The 25,655-nt window shown below is 37.9% G+C and overlaps 1 protein-coding gene across 6 annotated transcripts in view; it reads left to right on the plus strand.

Annotated features, from left to right (window-relative positions):
• COL12A1 (collagen type XII alpha 1 chain) overlaps positions 1-11,388 on the plus strand; it is a 101,760-nt gene extending 90,372 nt beyond the window's left edge. For 3 of the 6 annotated variants that reach the window (XM_065835549.2, XM_065835548.2, XM_065835553.2), the window contains 6 exons: positions 3,549-3,584; positions 3,696-3,762; positions 5,335-5,523; positions 6,669-6,737; positions 7,797-7,967; positions 10,305-11,388. In XM_065835549.2, the coding sequence (XP_065691621.2) occupies positions 3,549-3,584; positions 3,696-3,762; positions 5,335-5,523; positions 6,669-6,737; positions 7,797-7,967; positions 10,305-10,474 (702 nt within the window). In that variant the 3' untranslated portion in view covers positions 10,475-11,388. Of the gene's footprint in view, positions 1-3,548; positions 3,585-3,695; positions 3,763-5,334; positions 5,524-6,668; positions 6,738-7,796; positions 7,968-8,295; positions 8,355-9,067 lie in introns of those variants that run through there. The other 3 variants (XM_065835550.2, XM_071806867.1, XM_065835551.2) reach the window with 3 other exon arrangements.
• Positions 11,389-25,655: the final 14,267 nt, after the last annotated feature.

Consider the following 25,655-nt stretch of genomic DNA (forward strand, 5'->3'; position numbering starts at 1 on the left):
TTTTTAAATAAATGTAATGGGAAATAGAAGATCTTGGACTATCAGAGAGGTTCCGGTATTGTTGTTTTATAGGTGTGAGAATGAAAATGGCAACAGATGGATAGGCAGACAAAACCATTTTAAGGTGGAGCTGTCTTGTTTATAAAATGGACTCTCACAATGGAATCTGACTTTGTTGATCTAGAATGACCCCAGGAAACAATGCAAGACATTTATGTTTTATATATAAGGTACTGTTAGACTGATGCCTCTAGGACCAAACAGCCTGTGAAAACCTTTAAAGGATAATTCCAAGCACATAAGGCAGATGTTTGTTCTGAGTTAAATACAGTTTCTGTGTATTTTCCATGCTCTGCTGCCATGTATTCACTGATCTTGTGTCCATCTATGAAGACATCCCAGATGAGGTCTCAAAAAGAAACTGCTTTGGGAACAGCTAACTGGTGGTTCTTGTGAGGAGCAAACATTCTTTTGGGGAAAACAATAGAGCTCATTATCTTTTAAAGTAAAAATAGCAAAACTTCATTTGTTTTTTCCTCCTTCAGCCATAGAACTTTGCAGTGTCGGCCTTCATCCCACAGCTCAGAAAAATCCCACATACAGCATAAACTAGCTTTTCCTCACACTGACCCCAAGTAACTCCCTCATTGCAGGATGTCAACAAAACAGAATGTCTGCAGCAGCTGCTGCCTCTTACAATGATGGCAAGCAGTTGACTAAATTGCAGGTTTTTCTCTATTAAAAGAAAATGAAATGAAATTTGAGAAGAATATTACCAAGTGGGAGGAAGATGTAAATATCAACTCAGCAATTGCAATTGCAATTATTGTTTGGAAAACATATTTCTAAAATATCCAGATGGAAAATGTTTTTAACAGAGCCAGTCAGCCTCTAGTCTTTACATTTTAAAATTAGTTAAGAAAAGTCTACAGATTTCCAATCATAAGGCTTAATTGCTGTATCTTTTGCAAAGTCACAAGTTGAAGAATGAGGCTCATTTGATTGCAATGAATTGTAAAGTTGACTATGTATCACTTATATTTAAGGAATAGCCTTAGCATTTTTCTAGCTGGGGAGCCTTCACTGGCAATACTTTGGAGCAATGTTGTGCTTTTGTTACCAGAACACCTTCCTGTCTTACCATCATGGCTTATGGCTGCAGACAGCATGAAGAACTTTTCTTGACTGGTCAGAAAAAGTATTTCCAGAAATAACATTTGGACATGTTAAGTTTGGTTTATTTTTCTTCTCTTCTGTTTATAGTTCTGGTGTGTGTATGCACCAGTGAGCGAATTCATTGGAACCAGGCATTTTAAGTAATTAATAGAATATTGCTGATACCGTAGACCAGAAATCTGACTTCTGATGCTTGCACTTACATAGTGAAAAAGTGAGAAGACATACTGCATGATTTGCTCCTGGTCAAAATAGTACAAGGTTGTACCATGACAGCCATAAAAAGAATGTGAATTAAAATGAGCAGGTGTTATAAATATGTCCTCAGCAGGTAACTTCAAATTGATAGATTTTTAGAAAATAGGAAAAAGATACCAAGTTTCAAACAGAAACAGAAGCACCATATAGTCTGTTAATTCTTTTTACCCCCCAGATTTTCATGTTATAGGCTAGAACAGTGAAACAACTGTAGTTCTGTTCAACGGCTATTTCAGATATGTGTGATAGTTTTTGACTGAGATGTTAATGACTGTTGAATAAAGAGTAAAATTACATCTTTTTTAGGACTTCAGTACATCAGCATTTACCACAATGTTAATTATTAGAGAATGACAGATCGATATGTCATATTTTCCTGGTGGTTTAAGTTGGTAGTTTATTTATCTTATTATGGCATTTACAAGCCTGTGGTCTGTTTCAGCATGTGTCTGTGCTAAGCTAAAACTCAAAGGCAAATCTTTTCCTTGTGGACTTCACAGAATAAGAAAAGATACAAATGAAAGAGTGAAAGACAGAGTGAAAGAGTGAAAGGCTCGTCAGTTTGATGGGTACATTGTGTACATATTAGTAACTGTGTCATTGGTGGCATAATTTGTTCCAGTGGCACATTTATGGTGTCACTAGTCTAAATCTTTCATTTGAGTCTGTACAATTAATTTTGCATGAACAATCTGTTATGCATGGTGCAAATGTGCTGTATGCCAACTACTTAACTCACTGATGGATGAGCTGCCTCATTTTATGTGGCATGTCATGGGGTAGGAGTATGCAACACTGCTGCAGAGAAGCTCAAACAGCATTCTGACTTCACACCCTGACATACTCCAAGGGAATTTGTTTGCACCAAACCTCGATGGAAGATAATGAAACAGTGCCACCGCATTTGAATTGCATCTGCTGTGACCTCAGTGGAATGATTTGTTGTCTTGTGTTCTTGAAATTGATTGTGGGTACTGTAGGAATGTTATGAGAAACAGCTGCGGCCCACACTTAGCCTTTGCTTTGATAATGGTGATAAACAAACTCCTTAAAGAAATACTACGATGTAAAAAGCAGTAATACTTGAGATATATGTGTAACTACATGGAGAGCCTTGCAGAGCAGCAGATGACCAAACTGATCTTTCACCTTTGAAATATGTCTTATGCTCAGATAGTAATTTAGGACAGAAGTGAAAATCTATTTGAACTCATACCCTTTGTGCTTGACTAACAAAGCTCCTGTGCTCTTCTGACACATTCTGGAAATGGAATTTACAATAGGTTTTTAAAAGGACTCACTGAAGTCACCTGTAAAACTCACATTGGCCACACCAGGAACCATAGTTTAGGGCAAAGTTTTGAATGTACTGCCCTGGAATTTGGCACATGTGGCATTTGTCACAGTGAGTATTCAAGACTGGAGTTTTCAAAGGTAAATGGAAATTGCTGTTAGACAAAAATTAGCTCTTACAAATGTCAATAATTATAAAGCAGCTCAAGCTAAGACTTCTATGAGACTATTATAAGACTGGAAATGGTTGAGAATGAGCAGGGAAGCTGTCATTATAAATAGAACAAGCACTTAATGGCATCTCTCTCCATCTTGTATGTCATCCCTGCATAGTGTTTTTTTGTTTAACACAGGGTCTGTTTCTTGTGGGTCCAAGGAGACAGCTGCCCTTCCTAGATGTGTTATTCTTCCTAGCTTGCCTTCTTTAATGATGAGTTGACTTAAGACTTAAAATTAAACACTCATATACAACTCATACAAGACGATTCGCTATTTACAGAAATGTGATCCTAGAAAGTCATCTTTCCAATTGCCAATGTGGTCCCAGTGTCAAAATACGTCAGTTCCTTTGGCCCTAGTTTGAATTTTTCCTTCAGATCTTTTTCTTCTGCATCTGTCAGTGTATTTGATCACACACAAAAGGTCATTGCTCGTCCAGTCTTTTCTAGCACCTGCTTTAGTATGTCTGAAATGTAAAGTTCAAGGGGGACCAGTTCTCTCTTCTTGAATGAATGTTTTGTAAAATTGCATGTCCCAAACCTATAGGTGAGGTGGAATAACATAATTGTTCAGTTATTTTATTTTTACTATATTTATTTTAGGGTGCACCTGGAATGAAGGGAGAGAAAGGTGACAGAGTAAGTCTACTTTAAAGTCAGTTTTTCTCAGATTTTTTTAAAGTAAACACTATGTCTTTAAAAGCACAGACACTTGCTAATAAAACACTTGTTTTGGTTTTGATTATTTAGGGTGACATTGCTTCTCAGAACATGATGCGAGCAGTTGCAAGACAAGTTTGTGAACAACTGATAAATGGTAAAGAATGTTGCTTGCTTTGTTTCTCACACTAGCAATTTACTACTTTCCTTATTAAAACAATGGTTTAAGGTGAGGGATATTGGCCACAGAGCATAGCAAGAGCTTGAGTGATCTGATAGCTGTCCAATGCCAATTATTTGGTGGAAAAAATATAGCACTAAGTTTTGGCCAGATACAAATGGCTAGTTTGATCATGAACTAATCTGTGACCTTTGGAAATACACATGCAAGTCTAATACTAAATGCAAGTACAAGGAAGGTGAGTTTCCTTTTACAGTCTGGTCCAAAATTACTTTTTCTTTGTCGTAGAATCAGTATACATTTTCTCATTAAAGATGTCTTCAAAAGGAGGGAATCAGTGAGAAAAATAATACTCACTGCAGGCACTTTACTTGCGGGGAAAGACAGAGGATTGTTGGGTAAATATTGTGCACAGAATCAGCTGTGCTATGCAAGTAAAAATAATATTTATGTAGATAAGGACTGCAAATTGAGAATCAGTCCTCTACTGCCACACAGTGCAGCCCTGCAGCCTGTGAAAGTGTTCTCTAGAGAAACTTTCTCTCTGATCCTGAGGTAGTGCTTTTGTGATCAGTAGACCAGCTGAGGAGGACAGAGACAAATATGCCCATAAATTGTTCTTAATGTTGTTTCTGTAACAAGAGGAAGTGCTGACTGAAATACACAAATATACCTTTTGGACCTTAAGAACACTTGTGTACAGGGAGGAGGACAGCATGTCCTTTAAAATGTCTGTGATGGCTGATATTAAAAACACTTTTATTAGTGATCCGTCACAGAGGAAGGAAAGTACATTCATTAATTTATTAGGTTTATGAATAAGGATGTGTTATCTGAGATCTTTTAGCATCTCTTTTTTGAACATCCTGGCCTTATTTTTATTGTGTTCACCTCATCTCTTCAGGCTTATACTAAGACTGGCACAGCATATTAATCAGATAGGGCAAGAGCAGGTCCCTTGTTAAGGGCTCCTTTCTGCATAGTTTCGCAATGCTGATGCTTTTATTCAGGCATCTTTCTTTGGAAATAAAATTTGCCTATATGCAGAAGGTATATAGGTATAAGCCTGTGCATCCTACAGGCTTAAGAAAGTGACTTCGTAGGCTGTGTCCTGCTAGCTCTCCACATGAATAATTTATACTGTGTTTGTGGTAACTTCAGAGCTCTGAAGGTATGCAGAAATATGATACTCCACCATTAGAAGTCTAACAAGTCCTTTCTGTTACTCAGAGTAGAAACAACCTTGAATCAGAATTCTGAGAGCAAGAGTATTTTAAACAAATGCTTATTTTGTGATTTAAATTTCTTGTAAATTATTTTGTGTTAATGCTATTGGCTTCCAGAATCCCCCTCACTTTTCTTCTCTCCCTCCTCCATTCACGTTCAGCTTTTTTATCAGACATTCATCTTAAGTCTTCCTAATTCATCTGTACTTGTTCACCACTAATTTATTGAATGGGAGAAATAATTTTTTTTTCCTTCCCACTCTGACAAGAGACTTTCACTTATTTCACATGATTTATTGAGCCATTTTCTTTCCTGTTGAAGGTCAAATGAGTCGGTTCAATCAAATGTTGAATCAAATCCCGAATGATTATTACTCAAATCGTAACCAGCCAGGGCCACCAGGACCACCTGGTCCCCCAGGAGCTGCTGGGTCAAGAGGAGAGCCCGGACCTGGAGGAAGACCAGGATTCCCAGGACCTCCTGGGGTCCAAGGACCACCTGGTGAAAGAGGTGAGTAAATTCCAAGGCAGCTGTATATTCCACAGTGGACATAGTGCAGAGGCTGCCAGAGGAGCAGTCTGATCCCTTGACCATATCAGACTAGGAAGCCCACACCTAGCAGTAGCCTGGTAGGTCAGTTGGATTACATGAGGGACACTAATGTTCTGGAGGACAAGGTTCATCAAACCAGTGATTTCCTCTGCTTTCCTCATCGCTCATGTTTCATGAAACATAAGTTGGTGTAACGTTTTCACTGCTGTTTCAGGCTCCCACAGGATATCCCAGGAAAGTGAATGTTCTCAGAAATCTTCTGGCACTAAACAGCTACATCTTGAAAGGCTGTTTGGAGTAACACAGCTCTTTGCAGAACAGAGCTATGACTAAGAAAGAAAATGAGCCATTACTAAGAACAAAAAGTATGAACTGAAAGAATTAGGTCCACATCCTTGGCTCTTTGCAGTACTCTGAGAGGGAAGCAGCTCTGAACTGAATTTGGGCATATGGATAAACCTATTCTGTGGCTACTTTGGATCACTGCAATGACATGGAGTGTTTTTACTCTATGGTGCTGTGGCCTTTGCTTATTCCTGCTACTCTACTGTTGCATAGACCCAGTGCTGTGTTTTCTAGCATATTTTTTAGTATAATCTTTAAAAAAGACTAGAAATAATCAAGGAAAAATGAATTTCTGCATCCTGCTCTTTCCTAAACTTATTTCATAACTGTTTCTAAGAAAGTGTAAAGCATCATTTATAGCAGAAGTATACAACCTTGAATATACCTTCCTGTTTATAGTTTAAAATAATAAGGTTATATGGTGTTTTAAGTATCTCAAAGACTTTTTTTTCTTTGAGAAAGTTTATTCACACTAAATTACCTCTGCATCCTATTTTATTTTTAGGTTAGTATATTTACACCCAAATTATTTTCCCAAATGCACATTTGGACATCTGTACAAAATAAGATTTGAACCAGCCTTGCTACATTAATAATGGGAACTAAATATTAATATCTATGAGAAAGCATTAAGAAGTATTTGTTGATGTGGTTTCCTTCCTTTGGTTTTTATTACATTATTATTATTATTATTATTATTATTATTATTATTATTATTATTATTATTATTATTATTATTGTTGTTGTTATTTCTGTAGGAATGCCTGGAGAGAAAGGCGAAAGAGGAACTGGATCTCAAGGACCACGAGGTTTGCCAGGACCACCTGGTAAATATTTCTTGTTTTATCAGATAAGAGAAAAGTAGAGAAAAAGACAACATTTCTTCACAGGGAACCAGAATACATATGGTGAATGAACATGCTTTACCTTATCCAGTTCATGTTTCTGATATGTATTAGAAGTTACTGGAAACCCCTCCAAAAAAAAGTTGGAATTTAGAAAGATTTTTGTATGTGACTAATAGATATTTACCTTTATCTTGTAATTTACTCATCCGGCATTCTTCCTGGTGTGAAAATGCATTTAATGAAAATACATTGTCCAAATATTTGGCAGATATTTTCATAAATGCTATCAGATAATTGTTTTGCTGTATCTCGTTCAATTTTTAAATTGTGGTTACAGAACTACAAATTGTCCCCAGACTACAAAATACACCTACATGCAGAGTAACCAAATGACAGAGTCAGATGATTTGACTATTGGTTTTACTCTTTGTATCATGCAGTTTTGTTCACTGATGCCTTGGCAGAAATCAGCTGCATCATTTGTTTCTACTTGTAGCTCACTAGGCTGAAAAAGGGTTTTCATTACAAGACCCATAAGATGCTTGCAGCAAGTTGTAGCTCAAATTACTTGAAGCTTTGCTTTTCTGCTAACTGTAATAAGACTGGTTCCAAAAAAAACATTACCTCATCTATCCTGGGGCTACAGGGTAGCAGAATTAATGTGCTCCTATATTTTAATTGAAATCCAGTGTGCTTGTCTAATCTAGTAGTTTCCCTTGAGATCTTTGTATCTTACACGAAGGGGAAGTAAACCAGAGAATTCATTGATCTTTCTTACTTGGCTCAACCTCTACTAAATCAGTTTCTGTGAATAAATCCTTAAACAAGCCACACACAGGGAAGCAACTGATGATGAGTCACATTTCTAGTTTTCTTCTGTTTTTCTTCCTGTTGACCTCCATATAGCAACAAAGTGCAAGTATTTTCTCACCAAACACATAGCCTGGTCTGTGCAGTCTAGACAGTAGTAACGTTATCTCTTTTATCAAGATAACTCTTAAAAAAACCAACCCCCCAACCTTTCAATTCTAAAATTAGGTCCACAAGGAGAATCTAGAACCGGCCCACCAGGCTCCACAGGATCCCGAGGACCACCAGGGCCACCCGGTCGTCCTGGAAATGCGGGTATTCGAGGTCCCCCAGGACCACCAGGATATTGTGATTCATCCCAGTGTGCAAGCATCCCTTACAACGGTCAAGGATTCCCAGGTAGGTTGTGAACAAAACTTGCCTTAAATGGCCTTCACAGATATGGCTGTTCATGTTAAGCTGCTTTGCTTGAGACAGTCCTGCTAGCCTGGACGTACTGAATCAGGAGGAAATGGTTGCAATTAACAGGGCTGCCTTCTAATGTGAAGGTATATGAGCAGTCTTTTGGACTTTGATGCAGATATACTTGATGTTATGTGTGATTCACTTTAAATAGGAAGTAGTGACCAAATATTTGTCTTAGTTGATAATGTTGCTTATAGGATCTAAGTGATGATTTTCTTCTTCTTTTTTCCCCTCCATCCCCACCCCTTCCAACTGTCTTCAGAACAAGGTTGAATTCTCCATGTTTCTCTCGAAAAATAAAAAGAACGCTGTGGTTGGCAACTTCGTGTGTCTCTTTTTGAGCAATTTCAGGGTTATTTCTACAAAATTGATACTTGAAATAAAATTTTTCCACAAGGGAAATCCATTTGATGATATAGTGCAGACAACTGAAAAACACCAGTGTCAGACAAATTCTGCAGAGTTAAACACCACGGAGTCTCTTATTAGCCCTTGGTCATATCAGCTTTCCACTCTGTAGCTCAAAACAGTAGGCTGCTTCTGGAATCAAAATAAAGGGTTACAGCAGCCACCAATTTCTAGCTGGAAAGATTCCAATATATTTTAACATGGGGATCCTGCAGGACCACAGTATTGTTAACAAATTAATATGTATGCATTGCAACATCTCAAAATTAGTGTATGTGATACTACTATTGGATATGATTTGCTGATAGCATATTGTGCATGTACCCATGAAAAGAAAAAAAAAAGATATTTTATATATATATATATGTACACACCTGCAGACTCAGTGTTCTTGGTTGAAGAGCCAGATCGTTATGTAGATCTCTCACAAAATTCTTACTTAAATGAAAAAGAAAGAAAATTGTGCCTGTGATTCAGCAGTGTTCTCCTTTCTAGTAAGCAGCTATGTATACATATATAAATATATGCCTATGACTTAACTGTTATGTATTTAGTTGAATGAAAGTATGTTTTTGCACATCAGATGGACTTTTTAAAAGACTAACATCATCTTTGACCTGTTTCAGGTTTCGGCTAACACATTTTCTAAGTCGCCAGTGCTGCTTACAGTTTGAATACCTGAAAATCCTGTTTCTGAGATGTTTGCGCACGTGCTTATTAGAAAATGAGTCCGTATGGATATTTCACCACGGATTATGGTTTTCGAACCATGTTGGCCTCCTAGAATGGGGAGATTCTTTTTACTAACACAACTCATGAATGAGATAAAGGACAGTGATGACAATTCCTTAAGCCTGTTGCAATTCAATGATAAAATAGATAGTCTTTCTTTTTTAAAAAAAGATCCAGACCATCAAAAGCCTCAGTGGTGAAGGAGGCTTATAAAACTACTAACCAGCAAAGGTAATACCATTAGAAGAGACAGATTTAACCTGGTAAATGACAAGTGACTTATGTAAATAGTAAACTAATTGTGGCTTGTAAATGATTTGTATGGGACCGTATCTGCTAAAATCTGTTAACAACTCTTCATGATGCTTTTGCATAAAAGCCTGCTGCTGCTTGCTGTATGCCGGAATAACATCTTTGACAACCTATGAAACCTACCTGTCTGTTGCTTGTTCCCAACATGTCTGAATTGGGGCATGTGTCTTTTTTTATATGTAATCTTGTTGGATTCTGTAACTGCAGTTATAAATACCAAAGTTTTATAATTATTTTTCTTCTGTTTTGCTGTAGTTTTTGGTGTTCCTGAAGCACCAGCTGTAACTCGGTTTGTTACGAGGAACAGCATGAGAAAATGACATGTACTGTATAGTGCCGCTGGTGACAGTTATGTCTACACTTACTTTCCCATTCTCAGAGAAAATTAGTATATGCCAAACCCACCTGTGTACTATACCTGTTCCATACCTTCTATTAATTACACAATCTAAAATAAAGTCCAGAGCTTCGATTTACTGAAGTAGCTGTAAAATAATATTTTTATTTGATTTGCTTTCATGTTTTTCTCTCTTTTAAAATAATGGGTCCCCTTGCCTAATTTAAGACTCTTTCTTCATTGTTTTGCGTATGATAAATACAAAGCCTTTCAAAATGAATTTTAGTCTATTATTTTACTGCCAAAAATTATTCGTGGATGAAACTGAAAACTACCCTTCCCATGAACTATTAATTTATATATTTATTATATGAAAATAAGATTGGACTAACATTATGTAGACAAACTAACTTTCGTTGTATTTGTGGATTCAAAGACATGCGATAACTATTATGTTCAATCGGACAACTATTTTCAACCAGAACCATACGTGCCTGAAAGCGGACCCTATCAACCTGAAGGTGAACCCTTTGTAGTACCTATGGAGTCAGAAAGGAGAGAGGACGAGTATGAGGACTATGGCGTTGAAATGCATTCACCAGAATACCCTGAGCACATGCGCTGGAAAAGGTCGCTGTCAAGAAAAGCATAAACAAATCCATTAAAGATCTGTGTCTTGTTTGGGTTTTTTTGGTTGGTGGTTTTGGTTTTTGCTATACTTGTACTTGCAGATACGTACAGGGAGAGTGCATCAGTTCTTTTGCAGTGTAGTTTTCTGGTCTTTTCATATCAGATGCACCCCTGTGTTGTATCTTGCTTGTGTGGGGATAGCAACATGTGTACGTAGAGAATCCATATTGCTCTGGAAATGCTTGTAAAATACTATTGCTTGTAGCAGCTGCATACAGGTTAATACATGCATTCAGTTATCTCAGTGCTGCCTTTTCGTTAAAATACCGTAAAAGCAAACAAATTAAAAAAAAGGAAAATCAAAAAACCAAACCAAAAATAACCATAGAGCTGCTGCAAATTTTCTAAGGACTGTCTGCTTTAGCTCTAAATTTTTCTTCTTTCTCAAATGCATGTTTGCAGGTCAGCCAGATCACAGGTCTACATAATCTAGTTAAAAAGGAAGCAAAAATTTCCCTCTCCTTCCAGTATCATTGTCATTTTCTTCTTTTCTTAGTTACACTTTGCAGAGCATATACTGCTCTTATACATCTCCTTTAAACACCACAAACATTAAGTAGCTGAAATCATTGTATCAACTGGATACAGTTTAATAATGCCTAAAATCTCCTTGTTTTTAGACACAATAACATTTATGCCAAATTGCAGTCAATCCTGCAGAGGTGGAATTGCATGTGTATGTTGTATATTTAGTATGGAATTTTTTTCAGAATACAATGTTCCTTAGTTATCAAAAGCAGTTGGAAATTGTTTGCAAGACTATGGATATAGAATTGCTGCTTTTATATTTTAACTGCAAATTGTGAATTTCACTGCCTTATATTATTTATTTCTGAAATGAAAGAGGCATTTTTCAATAAAACTACTGAAAATTTATATGTGTCTATTAATTTCTTGAAAGGTATGTTGAGGATGTTGTGTGCGTGTTCTATTAGTGTTATTCACACAACCATTTGGAAATGCCAGGTACCAACAACTAGAATGGGAATAGTCTTCAAATAGGCTGTGACATCTAGAAGTGAGAGGATGGAAGGAGGAGAGACTTCCTCTGTTTGAAGTACGAATAAAACTTTTAACAAATTCAGTCTGCAAGGCATTTGGTAAAGAAAACACATGAGAGACTCTGAGCTTCAGTTGTTGTCATTTTTTTTTTGGATTTCTGACTGATGGCTGCTGCTGAGAATGAGACTGTCCACCTGAGGGACTGCTTGAACTACCATGAGTATTTTAAGCCACACAAACTTTTAATTCCTCATGTGGTGTGAGCATTGTAGCCATGACAGCACTGAGTCCAGTCTTAGCAAATTGCTTGCCTGAGGACATGGGTGTCTGGTGTTTGCTGAGCTCCATCCTGCTGGGACCGTATGTGAGCTGGCTACTGTCTGCTTAGGAGGTCACCTCTATCTGCCAAGTGTTGATCACAGGAATGGCTGTGATGTAGCTTTACCTAGAGAGAGTGTCACGGACGATTTGGAAAAAAAAAAACCAACAAAACTGCAGTGGACCAGAAAAGTCACTTGCTAACTGAGGGGTTGATGGTGAGCCTTCCTTTCCATGGTATCTTAACCAAGGTCTGTCTTAACAGTAGAAATGCCTTTTGCCATAGGACCTGGAACACAGTCTTTTGACTTCATTGGAAAAACTGGCATGCCATTTCTTAGGACCATGCAGGACATCTGTCTTGCACATAAGTGAAGCTAGATGTGCAGGCTGGCTTCCTGATCACTGAATTTTACTCCACACTGGAAGCTATATGACAAATATTAGCATCCACAAATGGAAATTATACACTAACTCCATAGACTGCCTGGCTGGTTATCAGTGAAATGAACAAACAAATGGCATTTCAAAGAGTGATCCTGATTATAGCCATATGCCCTTTAGACTGCAGGAGAATAATTCTGGGGTGAACTGAGGAGCATTTAAAGGAGAACCAAAGGCATTCATTCTTTATGTTTTATTCTAATGGTGGAGAGTTAAGTATCAAAAACTTGTCCTGCAGCCTGATGTGCAATAAAGAAATGCATGTGTCTGGCAGAAATTTAGAGAAGTGATTAAAATATTTCTCTGAATTGTCTTGCATTGATCTCCCATCTGTCTTTTTCTGGCATTAAATATGTCCCTAGGACAAACTTAACCAGATGCCCATGTCTTCATAAAAAAAGATTTCCTTCTGTCTTCCAAACAGAAAGTTTTGCAGAGGGAATTCCTCATGTAAAGTGTATATTTTAAATTATTTTATTATTTCTTCACAAAATATACGCAGTGTCTGCTAGCCATGCCTCATAGTCTTTGTGTTCTTTATTAATATCAGTCTTAGTAGGTATGCTGCTATTTGATTGTCTAGTGGCCTGAAATATTTAAACATTCAATAAAACCTCAGCTTATTGGTAGTCAGCATATTTCAATGACAAAATTTTGATCACAGATCTGCAGGATGGATACTAGTTCTAGGATGTGTATTTCCTATTGAGACAGAATTACAATGTATGGATCAAGACCATACCTGAACTTAGATAAGTGCTGACAAGCATTTACATTTCAGAACGAAGACAAACAAACAAACAAGAAATGCTTATCCTTAAACCTGGTTAACATTTCTTTCACCTGTGCCATGATGCTTGACAGAGTCATCCTTCTTCTGGCCGTGCATTTTGAAGTAAAAAGGACTTCCACTGGCTCATCCAAAATCTGGAGAAAATACTTGAAATGTTTGGACAGCATATAAATCAAAGTTTACTGATGGAGGCCAACAAGGAAGAACAACTCAATTTCCAAGAATTCTCAGGGGAATGACTCTCCGGGGTTGAGAGGTACTGATGACACTTCTGGGAAAGCTGTTGCAAAGCTGAGCCAAGGGAATCCTAGAGAAATAGAGACGCAAAACAAATAGAAACAAGTCTGAGTTCCCAAATATCTCATGCACAATTGAGCAGTTTGTGTAGTCTGGTTGTTTTAAAGAATGAAATTGTTTAAAAGCTCAGTTTTCATTGTATATATATTTTCTTTCATTTTTTCAAAAACTGTGGAGATTAAAAAGTGGAGAGGGCTGCTGCTGCTTTGAAATTAGGCCTGAGCATTGCAGAAAGGAACATAATGAAGACAATATTTCTGTGCCTTGCAAACATTTGCTCAGAGAGCAAGTTCTTTGCATTCTTGATAGTATGGGTAGGAGATCTGCACAAGTACCGAGGCAACGTTGCTGTTTTATGAAGGTTAAGTGGTATGGTAGTGCAAGACTGTTGAGTTCTCTGTACAATTACAGGCAAAAATGAACTGAAAAACTGCACGTAAAGAGCCTTATTTCAAATAATGCCTTGCTTCATTTTTCCTTCTGTTGTGGTTTTGTGATAGATTTTTGAATACCTTGGCACTGACTGCACGGAAATGCTTATAAAAGAGGATGATAATGGGACAATGACTGATCTTGTTAGACATGAAGACTTTTGACCAACAGCATAAACAGTTGATCTTTGCTCCCATGATGGCCCCTTCTGGTATAAAAAAATTGGTATATTAGTGATAACTTGATCAAACTATATAGATCTTAAATGCAATAATTTTTGCCTGCATGTTTCCAAAATAAATTCCACTGTGGAAAACACATTAAAGGAGTCACAGAATCCTTGATGTTGTCCAGTACTTTTATGAAGTGAAATAATGTGGTGATATCTTTTGGCTGCAACTCAGACCAAAGTTACAAATAGGAAAACATTTTGGGAAGATGTACTGTGGAAACATTGATTTTTTTCACGTCAGCTTTTAAATATAATACTGAATATCTTTTGTGTCATTTTATTTTAGATGCCCCATTGAACATACTGATGTGAAGGTAGTTGTATTTCTGGTCTTCAAAGTCAAAAAGATCAGACTAGCTTACAGCCATTAAGAAAACACAGCTTTTAATAGCTTTTCTTCCTTCTGTGTTCTGCAGATGTCAAAATTTTACCTTGATCAGCTAGTTAAAAGATGCACATCCATCACTTTCGTGCTCTAGAAAAAGAGATGGGAGTGAAAGAAAATTCTCTTGAAGGCTTTTTCACATCTGAACATTTCCATGATCACATTCAGTTAAAAATAATAGACTCAGACGGGGATTTTAGTGCTGATACATTATCAACCTCTGAAAAAAAACGCTTAATTGCATTTTCATTGAGTTATTTCCTTGTGCTGTTTAATATGCTTCCATCTCATTGCTTTGTTCTTCTGTGTCATGCGTGAGATCATTGAGCTTATTGTGACAAACTACACCTCAAGAGATTTGATTCTGAAACGTAAAGTGAAAGCCTGCCTCCTGTAAGATCAGCTATGTTTTGCCACTGAATTTAGTGAAGCTAAATTTATAGTCTTGGCTTCATTCAGCAACTCCGTTCTGTAAGCCTGGAGATGTGGAAAGCCCTAGCATTTTTAATTTTTTTTTTTTTTTTTTTTTTTTTTTTAATAGGGAAATACAGCAAGAAAATTTGCAGCTGTCACGCAGATGTTGTTCTTGGTTTCATTTCTGGGTCAGCTTTGTTGTTCTGAATTTCTTTATCCTTAAAAATTGCTGTTTATTTCTGAACTGTTCTTACAGAATAATTTACTGCCCAGTTTTATTTCCACTGTCTTTCATTCCTATATAGATTGTCCTGGATGTCTTGAAGGTTTAGTTCATCACCACTGTACCTTTTCTTTGTGCAGCCCATATTTATTCCTCCCTGGAGTGATGCAAGCTGCTCACTGGATTTTCAAGAGTTGCTAAAGATTTGGGAACCTGACATTTCTGAGAGCTCACTGAGATACCCATTGATCTCTTAGTTTCAGAGGGCGATATGCCTCTAGTAGCTTGACCTCTTTAACCAGCCTCTAGTAATTTTCTGAGCCACTACTAAGATTATTCATATAATATTAACTATTTAACAAAACCATAAAAGTTGGACAGAGGAGAAAGAAGACATCTTCTGTCTCTCATTTTCACAGTATGTTATCCCTGCAAAGTTCTTTATTTAAAATACCGAAGGAGATGGATTTTCTTCCTTCAGCTATAATGGAAGTAGAAAAGCTTCAGATACTCAGGAAATACCAGAAAGAAGAAAACAAAAGCTATATATTTTTCCACTAGAGAGGGCACCTATCCAGAGATTTCTGCCATCAACTGCACCAGAATTGTTGGTTTCTCAGCAAAATAAACACATTTATAAGTTACCAGAACTCCAGTATTGATCAAGACAAAAGTGTTCCTGACTGGGTAAGAGGAAATACATAAAACAGACAAATAGTTTGGATAATATTGTTTTTACAGCTGCCAAACTGAAGCAAATGTGAGACATTTATCAGTTATAATGACCTGCTGGTTGTGTCTCATAACAACTACCCTTGGAAAGTTGCAACACATTATTTAACGTTTGCAGCTTTGGGCTCTGTTCATGACAATGAACAGAGCAAATTAATTAAAATTACTGTACAGTAATGATTTCCTCTTTACCAGTTATGCCAGTGTCATGCCCTGCACAGTCTTCTTTCCCTCTTCCATGCCTTCTTTCCTTCCTGAAGCTTATTCCCCTCTATTTAGCCCTCCTGCCTATGCAGCTCCATGCTCCAATCCCAAACATAATGCGACAAGGACATGTTGGAGCAAGTCCAACTGAGGATTACCAAGGTGGTCTGAGGGCTGGAGGACCTGGTGATTGCAAGAGTTTGTTTTTTTAGCCTGGCAAAGAGAAGTTGCACAAGTGTCTTCAACTCCCTTTGTCTTCCTGTTATTCCAAATACTTGTTTTCTTTTTATTTTGATGGCAGTATATAAATAAAAGACTAACAAAGTTCCCAGGATTCCTGGATCATGCACTCTATGTAGTTTGCATTTTGCTATTGCCTGTCTTGCATCCAAACCTGTAAAGTAGGGTTTTAGGAAAAGAGTTTTAGGGTTCCTTATTGTCAACATTTGTGTAAGTATTGGTCTTTTCAAGGCTCCCTGTGTCTTGCTGTTGGTCCTTTTCCTGCTTTTATTTTACTGTTGCAATAGATTAACAAGCAGGAAGGTTTCTGGATAGATTTCATTGCAGGTGTCGAAAAGATATCTTTATCCAAACTCTATTTCTTCTATGTAGTTACAAGAAACAAAACAAACACCTTTTTGCACTGGGAGACAGTGAAAAAAACCCCATACTCTTTTAACTACAATAGCTTTTAATTTTAACTTTAATTTACATTATGGGCAAAAAAATAAAGATATAAAACCATACCCTAGGTTTGGTATACAAAGAAAAATAATCTTTAAAATTATATAAATACATCATGTGTGGACACACCCAATTCCCACATAAGGGAAGGTTTTTTCATTTTTTTTTTAATTTTATTTTTTTTTTTCCTATAATTACTGAATTTTGGTGTATTACAACATATTTAGGATTTTTCTCTCAAAAGCCAAAGAGGAATCCGGGCCCGGTATCCATTCTTAGATGTTTATCCTTAAGTTTTCAGTTCTAGAAACTCTGTTGATTTGAGAAATTTCAGCATAACATCAAATAGAGAGTAATCTGCAGACTTGTTTTCTTTGGCAGTTCCTCAAAATACCATGAATACGCTCTGTTGTTATTTGGCAATGCCCTTGTGTACAGTATATCTGACAGAAAATGCCTGTAGAATGTAAAATCCCAGCCAGTGTACCCTCCAAGGTAGTATCCTAATGTTATATTTCTCAGTCTCCCTAGGTGATCTTTTTTCAGTAGCAACAAAAGTCAAAACAGCACTGAATATTTTATATATATGCCCCATTTCTCAAAGACATGTCTAAAAGGTGTGTTTTTTCCCTCTACAGTACTTGCTTCCCCAAAAACGAGCAAGAAATTTGCTAATGAAATAGGTGAAACTTTCAGAAATTTAAGAGAAAAAAGTTTGAAATGTATAGTAAAGATTAAAAGCTTTACTTTAGACAGCAGCATAAAATTAAATAATTTCCATTATGTAGAACAGGGGTAGCCCAATGTAAGTTCCCATCCACCAGACAAGAAAACCAGACAGAGACACTGTCTTGCACGAGGACTATGTAATATCACAGCATCACAGGTTGTTCGCATTTCTTCCAGAAGCTGAGGTATTGAAGGTGATATACTGCTTTTGGTTGGGATACAGATGATTTTCTTCATAGTAGCTAGTATGGGGCTACATTTTGTATTTGTGCTGAAAACGGTGTTGATAGAAAAGGGATATATTCATTATTGTTGAGGAGTGCTTACATGGAGTCAAGGACTTTTCAGCTTCTCATACTGCCCTGGTGGTGAGAAGGTTGGGGGTGCACAAGAAGTTGGGAGGAGACACAGTTGGGACAATTGACCTCAACTGACCAAGGGTAAATCCCACACCGTAGGATGTCATGCTCAGCAATAAAAGTAGGTGGAAGGTGTTGGGCAGGATGGCATGTTGCGGGTACTGATTGGGCATTAGACGGTTGGTGGTAAGCAATTGTTTTCGTTTGCATCACTTGTCTTCCTTAAGTTATATTTATCTCACTGTTATTTTCCCTTTCATTACAATATGTTACTATTTTTGTCATCATCATCTTTATTTTAATTTTTATTTTATTATTCCATTTTATTTTAATTATTTAACTGTTTGTCTCTCAACCCACAAGTTTTCTCACTTTTACCCATCTGAATCTCTCCCTCATCCTGGTCGGGGTGGGGAGTGAGTGAGTGTCTGTGTGGTGCTTAGTTGCTGGCTGGGCTTAAACCATGACAGATGATTAAAAAGTCAGGAAGGGAAAAGCAGAACTAATGAGATTCCCAACAGTTTCCTCAGTGCAACAGATTATTTAGCATGAGCCTAAACACTGAACTGTCTTCACTCCATGTTATCGGTGAGCCATGACAATAAGGACTTTCAAGAAAAAAAGACTTCCTAAAGGCCATATCCACCTTACCTGAACTTTGTCTTTATTTAATTCCTCTGAAACACAAGCTCTTTCTCCAGTGGGAGAAAATTCCTGACTTCTTCTTGCTCAGGTAGATGAAATCATGGAGAGGAGAAAGAATTTACAAGCTGCATCTCCTAGCGTCCTGGTCCAACGTATTTCTAACCACTCCCTAAGTGAGGGCTACTGGACTGGCTGGTTCAGAACTAAACCAAGGGTTGAATGTGAAGGAGCAAACGGGAGAATGCACAGGGAAACATCCAATTACATTCATCAGCTAGTGGTGGCTGTATTTTCTCCTGGAGTAGGCTGGGAGGAAAGGTGAGCCTTTGAGAGTGGAAGAAAGCTTACTCTTTACTGAGGAGGGAAAGAGAAAGGAGAAATATGACTTGCTGTTCTTTCCTTGATAGAGAGCTACGTCAGGAGCTCTTGCATAGTAGGTGTCCTCATTCAAACTCCGTCTACTCCCAGAAATCAAGATAATTTGTTCATTTTCATGAGGACCATTGTTGCTTTTGACCAAAAGAATGTTAGATGTTAGAATATTAGAATGCTAGATATCACAATATTAGAGACTATTTTCTGACTGCTCCTTCTTTTGCCCCACATGCACAACTTATGCTGCCACTGCATAAGTAACCATCTGAACAGCTCGATACCAGCCCTGCTGAAGCGTCACTGGGGCAGAAATTTAGCTGTAGAATGAAATACATTAAATGGAGACATAGACAATAATCTTTCAGCCAAGCACTGATCAGAGGTAATATTACAGATTTCCTGAAATGAAGGTTTTCTTCAACAATCCTACATGAGAAAATTCACTCGGTCATATAACTCTGACTGTGTAGGTATCACAAGAACAGCTTTTCTCATTTTCTGCATAGTAATATTGCACAATTTAAGCAGGTCAGTCTAGTGTATTAGAGTAAATGAAGAGTCTCAAAGAAAAACATATCTATCCCTTCTTAGAAGTACTTCTAAGATGGCCTCATAGAGTCTTGTAGGGTTCAGTGTGAAGTTAGAGATGTAAGAGAGGAAAAAGTATCTGGACGGGCATATACAGGGACTGTTTCATTTTGGATAAAGGTATAGAACTTACCCATGAGTGCTCTGAAAAGGTAGACTTCCCTTATTTTTATTACTTGTTAACAGTCTTTATCAGACTTTCTGCATGCATTGTAATGCTTCACAAATGTATATAAGTTATAATATAACACATTGATTTTATGATAACTTAAAACATCAGAAGTTTAGTTAAAATATTTTCAATACAAAAGAATGCTCCTGGTATACTTAGATGGTATACCACATGGTCAATTGAGAAAGTCCAGTCAAATGTACTTTCAGAAGCCCAAAAGATCAAAATAGCTTATATTTCCAATGTAAAATTACCTTTTTTTTCTTTCACCTCATTTTGCATTCTATGTAAACAGAGTGAATAGAATGAGGTACGGCATGATAAAATGTGTTTTGTGATTCATATTCACTGTCATGTTTGGGTGTAATTCATATTTCAAATATTTAATGTAGTTTGTTTTTACAGTCTTAGGAATGGCTGCAACTACAACATCTGGGAAGTTCTTACTGTAATACCAAGAGTGTATAACATTTTGTTATGGTTTAAAGTTCACCCAACTTTATCTCCTTTATCTGACTTTATTCTTGCTCTTCTTTCCACAGGATCATCACCTACACAAAATGCTGCAAAATTATACATATTTCTAAAGCTGCATGTATCAATTCAGCTTTGGTAGTCAAAATTTACAACCAACATTTCTCACTTTATTAGTATGTAGTCTTTTGGCACACTGCATTGGACTATGGTTATCCTGTAACATTAGCAGAATTGTGCATTGTACTGTGGGAAAAGCCACATTGCAATGTGGTGGAATTTCCATGGGAGGAAGAACTAGTTCCTTCCAAACCAGTTGGGTTTTAACTTTAATACAGTCTTTGGAAATGGATCAGTATGGAATTTCATGAGTTATGGCCAGTTTTTCAATAAGTCTCAGTAACCTGAGTTAAGGCTATTTTATTTATATATTTTTTTTCCCAGAAAGTTCAACTTCTGTTTAGGTACAGAGTTCAGTTACACTCTGGGTTCAGAAGTGAACCAGCTTTTTAAAAGAGGCTGGTTAGCCATACTGTCATGGTGCTGAGCCCTAGTTAGCAAGATCTGCTTAGAGGATGCACTTTCTGCTGAGGTTCGGTACTGAAATAACATACCTACATAGGTCCTAAGTTGCAGGTGGCTTGTCACAACCCATCTTCAAGTGTAGGGTACACATGTGCCTGCCTTGAAGTAACTACATGGCCTTAATCCAAATGAAATGGTCACATTTTCAAGAATGTCTATAATGTAAGAATTCATTGTCTGGCTTCAGTGAACATGAATATAGTAGACAGTGTCAGGGAAAAATCAGAGAAAAAAATGTTAGCAAGTGTCTTTGACACCCAAAGTGTGTAGACCAAAGGCCAGATGAGAGGGTAGAATTGGCTCAGTGTGGTAGCTCAGGGGAGGCAGTAGGATGGCATTACCAGAAGTAGGGGAAAGGAGAAGGAAACAGAAGAAAAATGAGAGCTCCACCCAGGTGCTGCTGAGCTGTGATGCACCCTGGAAATCCTTAAGGATTCCCTATAGGATCAGCCAATGAAGGTCTGCAGTTTGACATTCACAGATGCAGTAAGCTTTCCATGAGGAATCAGTATGCGCCTATAGAAAGGCAGGCAGTCGGGCATAAAAGTATGACGTCTTTTGCTGAAAAATTTTCTTCCCTGGTTAGCCAACCAAACTGTTTAGGAGAAGACTGCATGACAAGTGCTCCATGGTGGGGGTCCCATACCTATATTATATTTTGTGTTATTGAACCTCATTATCTCTAAAACTTCAGGAAACATGAGGCTAGGAAAATATAATCTTTGGGTGGGTAAATTTGAGTCTCTCAACTAAGTATGCTACTAATATTGTCTAAAAGTAAAATGCAGAATAATTTTATTGTGCGCTATTCTTAGGGTAGAAACTAGAAAACTCCCCAAGGAGAAAGTAAAGAATTGTCTCTCTCATACTAGGAATATTCATCCATCTCTCCTAATAGGTAGAACACACAAAAGGCACATCTGCTAAAAATATCTACCACTGAACAGAAGCATATGAGCTAGGTTATATAAAAGTCTAATTGTTTTAACATGATAAATAAAAATGAAATTAGCTTTGTAATTCCTATAAATCTCTCTGTCATCATATATATTTAAAGGAAATGTAAGTAGTTGGACAAGGACAAGCTAAAAAAAGAAAAACAATTTATCTCTGTCTGCTTTCTCTTGTACCTTAAAAATACTTGAATTTTCATAGATCTCTTTCCATTCAATCATGACTTCATGGGTATTGAAAAATGAGGCAAATTTATTGGTCCTGTCAGTCAACTTATTATAGACTGATCATTTATCATTCCTCACCTCCACATTACGCTGTGGAACAGTATGGATAACAACATAGTGGATGTCTGCTATAGACTACATGACTGGGAAGAAGTGGATGAGACCTTCTACAGATAGCTAGAAGCAGTCTTATATTTGCAGGCCTTGGTCCTCATGAGAACTTTAACCACTGAGATAACTTCTGGAGGGACAACACAGCAGGGCATAAGCAATCCAGGAGGTTCCTGGATTGTATTGATATCTTACTAACTCAAAAGATAGAGGAGCCGACAAGGAGACACGCTCTGCTGGATCTCATACTTGCAAACAGGGAAGGGGTTCATTTGGTATGTGAATGTCAAAGGCAGCCTTGGCTCTAGTGACCATGAGACGATGGAGTTAAGGATTCTGAGGGGAGGGAGGATGGTAAAAAACAAGCTCATTACTCTGGACTTCAGGAGGGCAGACACTGACCTTTTCAGAGATCTTCTTGAAAGAATTTCATGGTACAAGGTTCTAGGGGAAAGAGTGGTCTAAGAAAGTCTGTTGATATTCAAGGATCACCTCCTCCAAGCTTAGGAACAAACCATCCAAATGAACAGGATGCCAAGCAAAAATCCTGGGAGTCTTGCATGGATGAACAAGGAGCTCTTGGGAAAACTCAGAAGTTAAAAGCGAATATACAGAAGGCAGAAGCAGGGACAGGTAGCCTGGGAGGAAGATAGAAAAGCTGTCTGAGCATGCAAAGATGAAGCGAGGAAAGGCAAAGCCCACCTGGAATTGAATCTGACCAGAGATATCAAAGAAAGCAAGGACTTTCATAAGCAGTAAAAGAGAGGGAAAAGGTGGACCTGCTGCTGAATGGCGCAGGGGGCTTGGTGACAGAGGATGTAGAAAATAATGAGGTCCTGAAAGCCTGCTTTGCTTCAGCCTTTATTAGCAAGATTTATCTTCAGGAATCTCAGGTCCTGGAGGGAAGAGGAAAAGTCTGGAGCAAGGAAGACACACGCTTGGTGGAAGATGATCAGGTCAGGGCAAACTGAACATACATAAGAGTCTTGATGGGATCATGAGCGCTGTGAGAGCTGGCTGATGTCACCATGAGACCACTCTTGATTATCTTTGAGCGATCATGGTGACTGGGAGAAATGCTAAGGACTGGAAGGAAACAATGTCAGTGAGGTGGACTGAAAGATCGATGAACAGCTGAGTCCAAAGAGTTGTGATCAGTGATAGAAAGTCTAGTTGGTGGCCAGTAACTAGTGGTATTAGACAGATAGGCACAGACTGGAGGAAGTTCAGTGGAGAGTTGTTAAAATGATTAAGGTACCAAAGCATCTCTCCTGTGAGGAGAGGCTGAGAGAGTTGGACTGTTCATCTTGGAGGAGGCTGAGGGTGGATCTCATCAACATGTTTAAATACCTTATGAGGGGCTGAAGAAGACAGAGCCAGGCTCTTTTCAGTGGTGTCCCATGACAAGTCCAGAGGAAATGAGCACAAATTGAAACACGAGAGGCTCCATCTGAGCATCAGGAAAAAACATTTTCACTGTGAGGGTGACTGAGCACTGGTACAGGTTGTCCAGAGAGGCTGAGGAGTATCCATCCTTGGAGATACACTCAAAAGCCTCTTGGACGTAGTACTGGGCAGCTGAGTCTATGTGGCCCTGACTGAACAGGGGAATTGGACAAGTTGACCTCCAGAGGTCCCTTCCAGCCCTAACAGTACTGTCATTCTGTGATTTAGTAACTGGGTCTTCCTGCAATGCAAAGTGGATCATACCTGCATGCAAAACACTTGGACAGGCTGAATAAAATGAATGTAATTTGAATTCCTGGCACAATTTGTCATGCTGTAAAAGCAGCTGTTGAGATAAATCATGAAGATGTTATTAGCAGTGTTTTATGATCTCCTCAGATTTTGAGGTCTTGCCAGTCCAGCCTTCCCCCGCAGCTCCCACTGTAAACTTATCTCAAAGAAATGTTGAATATCCATCATTAGCATAAGAAGTCTCCAAGTATTGTGACATGAGTCATGTAAATTTCTGTAGTCACTGTCAAAGCATTTATAACAGAGGCTTATTTTCAGAAGTGAACCCTTAGAGAGGACAACATTTTTTGTAAACAAATGACAAAGCTGTGGCTACAGTTTTGGAAGAGGATGGGAGCCTGATGTGTGCAGAGGTGGCTTCTGAGCATCTTTGGTGGGTCCTTCATGATCTAGTGGTGTTCCAGGGCCAGCATAAATTCCCACCCCATGTTATCCGGTACCTCATAGCTTTGATGCCATGTACAGCAGAACTATAGGTTTTGTCTCAGAGGCCAGCTTCTACCATGCTTTGAAAAACTGCAGTTCTGAGCTGCTTTCACACAGACCTGAATTTGGATCAGAACAGACATTTAGTTCATGTGTAGAACTGAAAATTAGGGTAATTAATCCTATTGATTTCTTTTTTAAGGAAGGAGCCATCCCAGGACTGATGATGGCCAATGGAATGGGGAGGACATAAAATAACTGATTTCTGACTGTGCTTATATAATTCGTGCTCTTAACCTTTTCCCAGCACCTTGCAAAAAAAATCATTGTAGTCAGCAAGGGAAGGAAAATTTTTACAAAACTTTTTTTTTATACTAAAATTCCTTTGCATTTGAGGCAATAATGAATCCAGGCCTTTCTGTCATTTTTTTGTTCTCCTCTCTAAGGTACTAAAAACAATGGAGGACCAATCTTATCCATTACAGAAATGGTCTTCTTTTAAATTAACCATTAGCTGTCACCCAATAAAAGCTTTGGGGAATGGACCCCAACACTAACTGGACACACCAGTGACTGACCCAAGGGGGAACCTTGTCATCCTTTAAAAGATGTGTTAATTAGAAGAGTATTCTCTCAATGGTCATGATCCAGGGAACATAACTGACAACTATCTTTCAGTGGTTTCGTAGATTATCCTTCAGTTGCAACATACTATTTTGGCATTATCTCTGAATTGTTCTTTCTGGAGAAGTAAATTCGGAACTTTTAGTCAGAGATTGGTTTATTGCTAGGATTTATCACAATCATAACCACAAATCTTCAGTGAGATATGAATTATATATCTTTATCTACATGGATCCCCTTATTTCTGCTACCTTCAATGTACTGTCAACAGACAAAAGCATCTAATCCTTCAGAAGATAAACCCATAGTTCACATCACTGCCAGGAGGACTGTCCATGCCCCATAGCTCTTTGTAGATACTCTGTCCTTCAGGAAAAAGGCTGAAATACATTGTGTCAGCTGGTAGGAAACACTGCCTTCAGGTCTTTGACAAACAGAGGAAAGTCTTGATTCTTTGTTTTCATTTTTTCCCTGGGGTTATTGGACATGTCAAGTCTAAAATGAATGCTTATGATGCTCTCAAAGCAGACTGAAACCCTAGCACTGGAGGCTTTTTGTGGGCTGTGATGTCCTGCCTAGAGACAAGTTTGTTTATGTGGTTGAAAGTGGACTTATTGGGTTTTCCCATTGCTTTATCTTTGCCAATGCTAGTACAGTCTGTTCTCGCAGAGTGCTGTGTTCCCAAGAGACACTTTTGAAAAGAAAAGCAAACATTATCTTCTATATCTGTAGATATCTTTCATTCTTTGGTCATTTTAACCTTAATGGTGTGATATCAAAATCCTCTTTGACACCATGCAGTATTGCTCTGCATTGGTCAATGGTCTGGGTTGCTTGAAGTTGTAACTGTAACTGGAAAACCAGGTTGATTTGTACACCTTCCTATCCTGTTCCTGTTTTCACATCACTGAAGAGCTCAGAAACTTTGTTTTGGATGTGTTCAGATTTTAATCATG

The sequence above is a fragment of the Patagioenas fasciata genome, chromosome 3, assembly GCF_037038585.1.
Source record: "Patagioenas fasciata isolate bPatFas1 chromosome 3, bPatFas1.hap1, whole genome shotgun sequence".
NCBI lineage: Eukaryota > Metazoa > Chordata > Aves > Columbiformes > Columbidae > Patagioenas > Patagioenas fasciata.